The sequence below is a fragment of the Athene noctua genome, chromosome Z (genome assembly GCF_965140245.1).
Source record: "Athene noctua chromosome Z, bAthNoc1.hap1.1, whole genome shotgun sequence".
In the NCBI taxonomy this organism is placed as follows: Eukaryota; Metazoa; Chordata; class Aves; order Strigiformes; family Strigidae; genus Athene; species Athene noctua.
This window is the reverse complement of record NC_134077.1, coordinates 65,004,680-65,016,865: the sequence shown is the minus strand read 5'-3', so window position 1 is coordinate 65,016,865 and position 12,186 is coordinate 65,004,680. Positions and strand designations below refer to the sequence as shown.

At 36.4% G+C, this 12,186-nt stretch overlaps 1 protein-coding gene across 4 annotated transcripts in view; it reads left to right on the top strand.

Annotated features, from left to right (window-relative positions):
• CCDC171 (coiled-coil domain containing 171) overlaps positions 1–7,879 on the top strand; it is a 148,034-nt gene extending 140,155 nt beyond the window's left edge. For all 4 annotated transcript variants that reach the window (XM_074933256.1, XM_074933252.1, XM_074933253.1 and 1 more), the window contains one exon: positions 7,708–7,879. In XM_074933256.1, coding sequence (XP_074789357.1) covers positions 7,708–7,749 — 42 coding nt within the window. In that variant the 3' untranslated portion in view covers positions 7,750–7,879. The remainder of the gene's footprint in view (positions 1–7,707) is intronic.
• The last annotated feature ends 4,307 nt before the right edge of the window (positions 7,880–12,186 follow it).

Genomic DNA, 12,186 nt, shown 5'->3' with positions numbered 1-12,186 from the left:
AACTACTCATTTTTGCATCAGTATTCTCTGCCAGAGGTGTGTGAGTTCTAAGTCCTTATAACTTGCTTCTTTTCACCACTTTTCATAAAGATAAGTTAGTTCTATGTCCTTGCCATAAATTCCTGTTGAGAGGTGTCTGCTTTACACCTCAATCAATATATTGTTTTAGTTTTCCTTCCTTCATGCTTATGGTTTCTCTTGAGCTTCCACTTTCTACAAACTGGATGTCTGAAATCAGATTTCTTGTGTGAAAAAATGCCTTTTCAATGGTTTTTAGAGAGAACTTCAAAGAGATTTGTCCCTGTAGATATGCTGGGAAAACAAATAGGTTACATAACCTATCTGAACCTGCTGTAGTTTAGCAAACACCAGAATCTGAAAGGGCTTCATGGATAATTGAGTCTTGCCTTGCTGGAGTTCTGGTAGTTGAAACCCGTAAGGCCACCAGAAGGTGTTCGCTACAGTGACTGTCGTAATTCTGCTGTCAGACACCAGTGCTCATCCAGACTGTGCTGCCCTGGTTAACAGCGTGCCTCTTCAGCAAAGAGCTCTTGAATATCATCAGTACTTACTGTGTATTGGATTTTTAAGGGCCTTTTCTGACCTACTCCACATACTAAATACAAATGTACTTGAGAGAAGTAGTGAGCAAACTGGAGTATTCTCAAGGCATCTATCTGTGCAAAGTAACAGTGAGTTCCATGTTTGTTCTTGTTTTTATATAAACTAACAGGAGAATCCTTAAAATGTTGATTGCCGTTTTTTAATAGTTCATTTGTTTTGTTAGCGACATAGATTTATATTTCTGAATATTATTCCTCAAAAATATTGCATATTTGGCAGAAATGCACAGCAAAAATTAATCTTCTGAATGCCTAAAGATTTTTTTAATGCAAGAAAGCTGAATCATAAAGACACTTTCATTGTTCCTAGATCTTTCTCCTTTATGTTGTGAAATGTTACTATTAGAAATAATTACTTTTTCCCTCTTTCACCCTTGTATCCATATTGCTGATACAGTATATCTTTATTAATTATGAAGTGATGGAAGTATTTTAGTGAATCAGTGTAATTTCTTTTTGGCCAAAATGTTTATGGTGATTAGCTCTGGGGTTCTGCATTAAAATTAGTCTTAGGTAAAAGATAGATTAATGCACTGCTGGCAAAGGTCTGCTGTCCTTGTCCTGTTTAGTAGCAGAATGCCTAAATTCTGGTTGCACCACTTAGGAGCAAACAGACAAAAAGGAAGATAGCTAAGCGTTTTGTCATGCATGAGCAGTTAGAGGGCAAGCAGACACCATGCACCTTGACCACCTATTATGAAGCTTTTTGCTGCAATGTCAAGTGAAAGCGAGTTAATTGGGTGAAGCTGTAGAGCATGTTAGGGGCATGGTAAAGGGTTGCTGTCTGACAGCTGAATGTCAGCAGAAGCTAGTGAAGTGTGGCTGAGAGACAGAGACCTGTCACAAAGTTCATGTGGACTATAGCACAGTTAGGGAGCTGAAATGCGGTTCTGTCTCACTTTCTCCCTCATTGCATTCAAGCACCTTAAGATTTCACACTGTATGTGTCAAACCTTGTTCTCTAAGCTGTTTTCTCCTAACACTTCTGCATTCAAATGATTGGACAGAAGATGCTAATGTTTGGCAAAATGAATGTAAATACACTTTTTTCCTTTTTCTGCTAGAGCGGCAGAATACGTGGAACTCAGACAAAACTTTGAAGGCTTACGTCAGACAGTCACACTGTCTAGGAATTCAGCTGATGATTGAATACATTTCTCAAGAGAATATCAAGTTTGACACTTCAGCTAGTTGGACAGGGACTGTTTTTCCCACTACCCAGGCAGAAGAAATGTCTTAAGTGGGGGAGCACTACTTCATGAGCCACTTGTACCTCAACATGGTGGCGTGAGCGTTTTAGTCTCTGGTTGTAGTCACCTTTTCCTCTTCTTGCTAGAAAGAAGCAAAGAGCTAATAGGGAACCATGAGAGAGAGAAATACTGATCTGAGCAGCTGTGGGGAAACTCCCATAGCAGGAAAGGCTTTCTTGGAAGCAAGAGGCCTATCAGTTAAGGATAGCAGCAATCTCATACACTGAACCAAAACATGGAGAGATGTCAGACAGTTTTGTAAGAGTACAGTGTACCTTTCAGTGTAGTTTACAACATGCAACACAAAAGAAACCAATAGCCATTTGGGTTAGCTGCTTAGATTAAAAACATTAAAATAAAGTTGCTTCCATTCTTGAGAAAGTGGAAGGGTGCTGGTAGGCAGCATGGACCGAAAGTACTAAAGAATTTGGAAACTTGGATTGAAATCAATACACACTGAGCATTTCACAATGAAAATAGTGAACTACATAGTTTTGACTAATGTTTTGGTATTACTGATGCAGTGCAGAGAATTTGACCTGAAAACGGGAGACTTCCGTGTGTATTACAGTGAAGCATCTGAAAGAGAAACTTACTTTATAGGCTGTATGGTGGATTTTGGCCAAAATATTTAGTAATCATCAAAATTAGAAATGCAAACCCAAATTATTTGTCTATTAAGCCAACAAAACTTTGAAGATAAGCTGTTCATCTCATGTGATAATTCATCCAATCCCATGTGTTCTTCAAACATACCAGGTTTAAGTATGTTTTAATAAAACAGGATTTTCTTTTAGAAAAACAAATACAATATTATTAAATCTTTCTCTTAATTGGTTTTAATTGGGCCTCTAGAGTGATATTTCACTGAGTGCATTCAATACTAAAGCATTAGAAAAGTAGAAAAAAAATATTTCCAGGTATTACAGACTCATATGTTTGTTTAAAAAATCCTGTAAGTGGAAGAGGGAGTTCTTTCATAATGAAAAAAACCACTAATATTGTTGGCTAGCAGCACCCAAAGTGTGTTGTGTGTCTACCTTTCTGACTTAATGTGTAATGGGTTGGCAGCCCACTGAATTATTCTCTGATAGCAAATTGTTTGCAGAATCCAGGCAGGAGTGCTGACAATTAAAATTTGTACTGAATGTTACCATTTTTCTACTTTGTGTCAGAGCACCAATTTAGTCCTACTGCCTCAGCATACAGAATTGCACATTCATTGATGTGGGAAGCAAACTGACCAGTTTGGGCCAGCATACATGCCTGCTTTGTAAAGTTTGTTAACTAGCACTGTATTGCACTGGCACCCACTAGTAATACTTTCTATTTGAAGCACCAGTTTCTAGGATTTTCATCAGTCTGATGTTTTATTTATTTTACTGAGAGTAAGAAATGGCTCTTGGAGCTACTTTTAACAGCAAAAGAATGAGCAATACTGGAAGTCAATTATCATTGTCTGGCAAAAGGCAAGTGCATTTTGGAAATAGCAGTCTGAGAAAAAGGTTGCGAATGACCTGAAAACGTGCATCTTTATAGGGAAACAGGTTTTCCAAGTAAGTGCTGCAAATGGTTATTGAAGACAGCGGTTGTTTTTTTAACTCTTACTGGAATTGCTATTGCTACAGTGAAATGATGCAAGCTACAATGATAGCATAGGTGGGAGAAGCTGAAAAGAACATTATTGGCCATTTGATTTCCTTTCTACTGCTATTACTGTGTATATGTATGTTCTAGAGTTGGGGTGAGAGTAATCAGTATCAGAAATCAATTGTGGAGAATTATATTGGCTGTTTTCCACATTTCTCCCATTGCTTTTTGCATCCGTGAGTACCTTATATTTCTTCCTACTCTTGAGGCACAGCCTTTCTAGAGATTTTAGGAGTTGCTAGAATTCAGAAGAAACTACCAACTTGCTTCTCCCTCTGTACTACTGTTTGCTGTCAGACATCGTCACACACCTAAGTATCCTGTAATCTGGTGGTTTCCAGATCTCACTTTGGCCTTGTAATTCAACAATTGACTTTAATTTACCTTGAGATATAACACTGAACTTATTACTGCATCTGCACCATTACACAGGGAACTCCCATAACTGTGTCTTTGCATCATGCTGTAACTCCAGTATTATTCGTTCTGTTCTTTTATTTTGTCTCTTACATGGTAATTTTCTGTTCTAAGCATTTTCCTTACTTTCTTATCTCAGTCAAATCCAAATACACAAGCTTGATATTCACAACCCAGAAGCCTTAACTCACAAAAACCTTATCGCTTTTTATTAATATGGTTTATTTTAATCATACAGAGTGTTATATGTTATAAGAAAGTGGAAGGAGAGTTCGGGCTACTGTGTTTTGAAATTGAGTATTTGAAAGCAGTTTAAAGTGGCTAAAATTAGTGATGGGAAATCCCCAAATTGGAAGGAGTTATTGTTGTAACATACAAAGAAGTAGAGGGTAATTGAAAAGTTGTAATGTGGTATTATAGTGAAAATTGTGGTCCAGTAAAATTATCCTGTGTAGATTTTGAAGGCTGGAACCATTCTTGAGTGATTTGTGGCTTCAGCTCTGGTTATAGATTTTACTCCTACAGATGAAGATAAATAACATACTTCTAACAGTGAATTTATGTAGTTTTGTTTGCAGCTCTGTGATAACATTTGTTTGTATCCTGTTTGCAGCACTGTGATAACATACAAACTTTTGTTTGTATCCTGTTTGCAGCACTGTGATAACATACATAGTCTTCTAATTCTAAGAGTCTAACTGTGCATGTTATTCCATGAGTATGATATATAAAAGCAAAATGGAGTGTCTCTGATCGCAACATGATGCTTTTGAGTAGGCTGACATTGCAATAAAAACATACATAAGGGTATAATGCATGATGGTATTACAATACTTCTTCACAATATCATACATAATAAAGCAATCCACTATAAATCAGTTTTAACTTTGGTAAAACAGCTCATGTATCATGAGACAACTGTAAACTATATCCCAAATGTGACCATAGGTTAGTCACAGAAGAAAAACAGTAGAGTAGAATTGTTTTAAAAGTCTTTTATCATGTCTAATACTAAAAATTTGCTTACCTATAGTTTAGAAAGCAATTATTCCATAATATAAACTAACTTTCCATATTTTGGTCTTTGGGAAAACATGTTTTATAAAGTTAGGCTATCCAACTTTGAAAAATGACCATAGGACATGACCAATACTGTATTACATAAATATTTTGAAAGCATGTTTTTGCTAGACATACTGTGTCCTAAATATCTATTTACCTGATGAAGTGTAACAGTTTAGATGGAATAATTTACAACTTACCAGGTAAATAAAAGTGCTATGCTAAAGATTTACCTGAACAGACTCCATATTTAAGATGTATAATTCCTCCTTCAAAAATTACCTAAATGCATATTTATAAGATATATTATCATCACAGCTCTGGCATAGCCATTTGAGTTTGTAATTTAATACATGTTTTAGAAAGGTGTCTAAATACAATAATGTTGAAAGAGGTCTGTTGGGGAAATTACAACTGCCTTTAAAATTCCTGTGTACAGGTATGTGTTCAAACAATGAGTGTTACAACAGTTCTGAGTATTTTTTCTTCTAACCTATAGAATCTTATTTTCTTATTCATCATAAGTGTATATAATGGTATTGGATCAAAACAGTTCTTATGAGTAACAGCCAAGATTTTTTTTTTACATCAATCACATTGCTATTAGATCTGATTTCCCTTCTATTCAATGACTGGTATTCTGTTCTTTGTAAGAAGTACAGCACAGGATCAGTATAACTAAAAGAGAGCTTTTTTCCCCCAACAGTGAAGCTTTTACTGTAACATAGTCTATTGACTTGCTGCCAATCATTAAGTTTCATACTTTTTTTCTTCACAACTCTCAAAGGAAATCTGATTTCTTATCTCCTTACTGGGATTTTGATGCCATATTCTTCTAAAAAACCCTCACTACATCTGGAAAAAAAGTAATATGAGAGTGTAATTGTAGCATGTGATTTTTTTTTTTTACTCATTGTGATGTGCTGATTGAGATGTTGAAAGCAGTACAAACCGGTATGTTTGAATTTGTCTTCAATATTTGTTATCCAGAGTGAAACCTGTTTATAGATTTTATAATACTGATTTAGTTTTTCACACACATAAGTGTTTCTAAAACATCACAAGTTATTTGCATATTTCAATAGTGTCGTAATATTTTTTTATGAACGGCTTATTTTAGAGAGAATTTTGGTTATGTGGTCAGCTTATTAAAGTGTACAAATAATGGACTTAAATCTGTGTAATAGGTGGATGCCTTCATTGAGATCTGATTTCAGATGTGGTCATACAAACGCTGTAAATCTTGTTTGTGCTTTGGCTTTTTAGTGGTTCCCATTCTGCATAGTGTTGAGCCCAGAAGGACTGAAAAGCTATAGTTTTACAGATCATACTTGCCAGTTCTGCTGGTTTTCTCATCGTCATCAACACTATAGTTTAGAAAAGCTCAAGGCACTACCTCACTTTAACTATCTACTTGAATTAGTCATCTAAATTTGCTATGTATGGGTTCTTAATGAAGGTCTAACATAACCTAGCTGTTTACAGTAGCTGCAGTATGGCTTGTGGTAAATCAGGAAATCAAAAGAGTCCATATCAAAGGGAACAGTTGAAGTAGGTGTTAGAGGCAGCCATTGATTTTTTTCTTCATCAATACTAACAGGAAAGGGGCATCTTTCATGAATGTGTCTTTATACATATGATTGAGTCTGGATTTTTTGAAATATGAATATACACAAACCCTTCTGCCTCTCTCTGAATATCTATGAGTGTGTATATTGAAATCTGTGCCTCTGTATATAGGCATTTCTGCCCCTGTGTGTGTGTGTTTATATGTGCATGTATACTCTTCTTGAAGTGCTGAAGTATCTTTCCATATCTTTAACTTTTGTCTTTTCTGTAGTTATGCTTTGCATGTGGACTTTTCACATATTTTATGACCTGATGAAATAGTTGATTGCTATTTCCACAGCACTGGGTAAAATACCTTGATAAAGGGCAGAAGAGCAGTATAACATTGAGGTTTTTTTAAGTTCATTTATTATTACGGACATTTAAGGGAATGCAGAGTGTTTTTATTTAGCATCTTAAAAAATATTAATGCTGATATACTGATATCCATAATCTTTCAAAGTAGGATGCACAATGTTTTGGTGCTGGAATTTATTTAATGTTGAATTTTAACTGGTCTAACCTTTATAGCTGTTTGACTGAATGTCGAGACTCAGTGAAATACGAATCATGTTCCCCATCAATGTACATTCAGTGTATGTTCTCTGGCCATCTTCTAAAACACTAACATTTGAAGAGTATTAAGTGTTTGATTTCAGTTGATGGTAAAATATATTTTAAAATAAATGAATACCTTCCACGGTTCGCATGGCAAATTTTTCCTAATAACAGTGACAGGGAGACTGTGGAATAAGTTTGTTTACTTGATTAAAAAAAATGCAACCTAGAAATGATAATGAAAAGGGGTAAAAGTTTTCTGTAGGTATTTGTAGCACTTCAAATAAAGTAGGCATTTTCGTAACACTAGTGCAGAATATTCTAGCTAATGTCCTTTGTTCCTGCTTATTAAAGATTAATATATATATTCAGGTACCATGTATTTTAAATAAGTGTTTGAAACAAGAAGCAAACACTTGCAAATACTTCACATGCATACCTTTGTGAAAGGCATAATGAAACTCTTTTTCTTGCTTGTTTAACAGTAAATGTAGAATCTTTTTTGTTTTGTTTTTTCTTATTACTTTATTTTACTCCAGGAATCAAGAGGGAATTCAAACATCACCATGGCTTCAAGCTAGGAATTGAGCCTGACCAGAGTTGTATCCCAGACTTTTTGGCATTGCAAGCTGAACCTGACACATCCTACAGTTTTATGCACAATAGAGCCAGTTCTCAGTCTTCAGTCTATTTCTTCAGCCTGAATGTCACATCCAGTCCCAAAAGAACAATGGAAAATGGATTTTCAGATTCTTTGTATCAATAATCTTTCTAGAAGGAAAAAATTGCATTAATGTAAAATGATGCAATTAAAGTGCAATTTTGTTGCTACCTTTGTAGTTCAGCGTTTGTATTTTTTGACATTAATTTTACGTTTTTATGAAAATGTGCATTCATATGTTCACATTTCTGTGCTTTTCATTCTTTGCATACCGAAATAGTTATTTTTTTAACTTTTATTTATTTCAGTTGCTCATTTTTTATGTAGTATATTTTTAAATGTTAAAGAATGACACATTTTGGGTAATTTTCCTCAGTCTTAAAAAAAAAATCAATAAGCCATTTTAGTCTCTATCTATCAAAGTTGTTTCATACTTGTCTATTTTAAAGCAGGACTGCAATACTTTAATAGGATTGAGAGAGCTATTTGAAATGTATGCCAATGATTCCTGTCATTTCATGGCAGCCCTGCCATGGTTCACTGAGCCCCCTCTTTTCTCTTGTCAGCTCAACTGAAGACAAGCATTTAGTTGCAAACTTTAAGCAGGTTGTGCAAAACAGAAATGATGTGACTGCTTCTCTTCCTGCACAATAATGTCACTGCTGGTCAATGTGAGAAGGTCAGGTTGCTCCTTGTAAAGCTACATGATACCACTTGCCTATTCGAACAAGTTAAGTTAACTGCTGAATCTGGTCCCTGCAGGCGCTGAAAACTCACCCTTTTATCAAGTCTGCATTTCATGAGAAAGAAGAACAATTGTGCAGGGAAGATTTCTGATGATATGTTTATGTACCTTATAAGGACAGTTCCCAAACCAGTGTTGCAGGTAATACATTTAGTTTAAGCAGAAAGACTTTAAAGTAATGGCTGTTCTGACCTTCAAATAGATTCCTTTTTTTTGTTGTTGTTGGTAGGACCCAAGAGTGACGCCCATCTTTGATGCTGACAGAATTTAAAGCAAGGCCATTGCCCTGCATTTTCTGCCTTGTAGCACACAAAAGTAAAATTGTATGTCAGGCCGAGATGTCGGGGAGCTGACAAGATGCCCCAGTGACATTTCAGCTGGAAAGAGCAAGTGTCTTGCAACCAAGTGGTCAAATATCAAATAATAGGTCAAGCAGGAAGGAGCTGAGTTCTAACCACAAAGAGGTTTCTGGTAACTTACTTGACAAGCTTTTGGGCGCTTTGTGGCTTGACAAAGTGATGTTCTGTTGGGTATCGCTAGACAGACTGTTCTTTATCGCCTTCAGAAGATCAGACATTGACATTGATTAAACTCTTTAACCCTTAAAGGTTAAATCCTAGCAGTTTCATTGTTGTGGATGAAGAACAAAAGAAAATTTGTAATATACCATTTGTTTTCATATTAATCACTGAACTCCCTAGTGATACTAACTTTTGATGTGCTATGTAGTTTTTGACAAAAAGACGGAATGCAAAATCTATATAATAGATTGTTTCTCAGTATGGGCCAGTGATACATTAGAAAAATAATATTATGCATTATGGAATTTTTAATTTCTTCTAATATGTCAAATGTAGGATTTTCTTTTAAGGCCTCCCGTTTTCTACTGAAATTCCGTTTTGAATGGAAAACAATATTTGCGTAGGTAATGCACCACTTACAGTGACCAAAGTCTTACAAATACTGTTGTTTTCTGGTACCAGAAAAGCTAAAATAAATCTCAGATTTACCACAGAAGAATTCTAATCAAAGATAGCCTCAAGTTTTCAGGTATTCTCCTATTGTGCAAGTCTATTGCTCACAGCCATGATGTGCATGTGTGTATGTATACTAATGCAAAACCAAATAATAAATCCTGCAGAACTCTCACATGTAAGAGTTGGTTGACAGAGGAAGAAGACTCCTCTTCTTTATGATGATATATTTAGTCTTGAATACTGAACAAAGAAGTTTCATTTTCCTCCAAAAGTCTTGGCTCTCCTCTTTCCTGATGGTAATTGTTCCTGGTAAAGAAATCTGTTCTCAGATATAAAGTTATATTTGTATGAAGAATGAAAGAGTATATTTTACTGAGCATTTTTCTCTCTCCTATGTATAGAAGCATATATGTGCTTTACTTTTAAAAATATATTATCGTCGTACTCTATAGTTTGAGAAAGAAAGTGCCTATTCTTTGCTATATGACCCCAAACTACTGAAGAAAATTTGCACCATATTTGTCCCTTTCTCATCATTGCAAGTACATGAGGTATTGTGCATGTAGAGATGGAACTTCTTTGTGAAATCCATGTCTTATCGAGGCTAGGACAGATCTCCACCAGTTACTGCTCCAAGCATAGGTTAATGTGATTTCACAGGGACCATAGCGATGTCAAGCTGAGTATAGTTAATAGGAATAATCTAGTGAGCTATTATTTCTTGCAAGAACTAGCTTGTATATTTTCATTGGAAGGAGAACATCTACCTCATTTACTCTCTTTAAATACTGACCAACTGTGTGTTGCACACTATTTTTTTTAAACCCATCCACTTTGAGGAGACTTTGAAATATCTTTTGTTTGGATGTCAGATGTCTCATTTGTAAAGGAAAGTTCCTCTTTTTCATATTGTGAATAAGTTGTTGAGTAGTAGACTGGATCATTATTAGTCAAATACTCCTGTATTGCTTTTCCAGGCATCTGATAAATTGAAGTTTGTGATAAATTTGATCCCACCAAAGCATTTCTTTTCCTTTTTGGGGACATGTAAAAATCATGCTTGTGGAGAATGTGCATCACAGTTCAGTAACAGTAGCTGCCCAAAGAGCATCCTGTTTTATACCATTTGCTCTCTCTGACTTGCTTTGAAAATTGTAGAGCTTGAGACCTTGGACTTCACTTGCTGGGATTTCAGGAGGACTGCTTCCACTTGGATAATCTCAGTTCCACCATCAGCACCGCTCCATGAGAACAACCAAACAATTTCCTTAAGAGGAAAGCCCATTTTTGGTGGGGGTAGAATATTCTCCACATTTTTAGAATGTGGCAAAACAAATAATTGGTCACAGATCTACCTTCTGATGACTTTCAAAATGAATAGTAATTTATTTTCCCACCAAACAACACATGTCTGAAAATAGACTGTGAAATATATCCCTGCAGTAGGGAAGGTGTTAGTACAAGTTGTGTGTGTGCCTGTGTGCACCCATGTGTGTATATTTCTCAACAAAGAATTTGATTATTGAGCTGACTTTATTATCAATCAACATAATGTAAACAATTCCTACTACACCAGTAGTAGAGAATGTTTTTTTGGCTCGTCCTGTCTCCCACACATACTTGCAAGTTCAGCACAAGCTTTACTGCCAGTGAAGTTTGATATGCAAATATGGGAGTCTCCTCCATTGCTGGAAAAGACCTTGGATGCCTTTACCATCCAGGGTAATCCAGGGCAGCTGAGTTTGGAAGGTACCTCGGGATATCATGTAGTCCAGTACCCATGCTCAGAACACAGCTACAACAGGTTGCAGAGTATCATGTCCAGTTGGGTTTGAGTATCTGCAAGGATGAAGTCTCTCGTGACAACCTGTTCTACTGTTCAATCAAACTCAGAGTAAAGGTGGTTTTTTTCTTATATTTCATGTGTTTCAGTTTATGCCTGTTGCTGTGCGGCTCCATCTTCTTTACTTCACAGGTATTTATACACATTGATAAGATTTCCCTAAGCCTGCCCTTCTACAGGCTAAAAAAATCATAGTGCTCTCAGTCTCTCCTCGTGTGACAGGTGCTTTGGTCACTTTATCAGTCATCTTTGTGGCCCTTCACTGGACTCACTCCAGTATGTCTGTCTGCTTCTTGTACTAGGGAGTTTAGGATTTGAGCATTACTCCACATATGGTGTCACTAGTGCTGAACAGAGGGGGAGGTTCACATCCCTTGTCCTGCTGGCAGCTCTCCTCCTGATACAGCACAAGAAGGCCGTTGGCCTGCTTTGTCACAAGGGCACATTGCTGTCTCATGGAGCCTGTCAGGACCTCTAAGTACTTTTCTGCCAAGCTGCTCCCCATCCAATTGGTCCTCAGTCAGTCTTGGGACACCCATCATGTCCTGGTGCATGATGTTATTTGAGCCCAGGTAGAGGGCTGCTTTTTTTTTTTTTTTAACTTTGTGAAGTTCCTGTCAGCCCATTTCTCTGGCCTGTCAGAATCCCTCTGGATGGCAGCAAACCTTTCTGGTCTGTCAACCACTTCTCCCTGCTTTGTATCATCAGCAAATTGGGGAGTGTGCACTAAGTCCCATTGTCCAGGTCATTCATTAAGTTATTGAACAGTTTTGGCCCAAGTATTGACTCCTG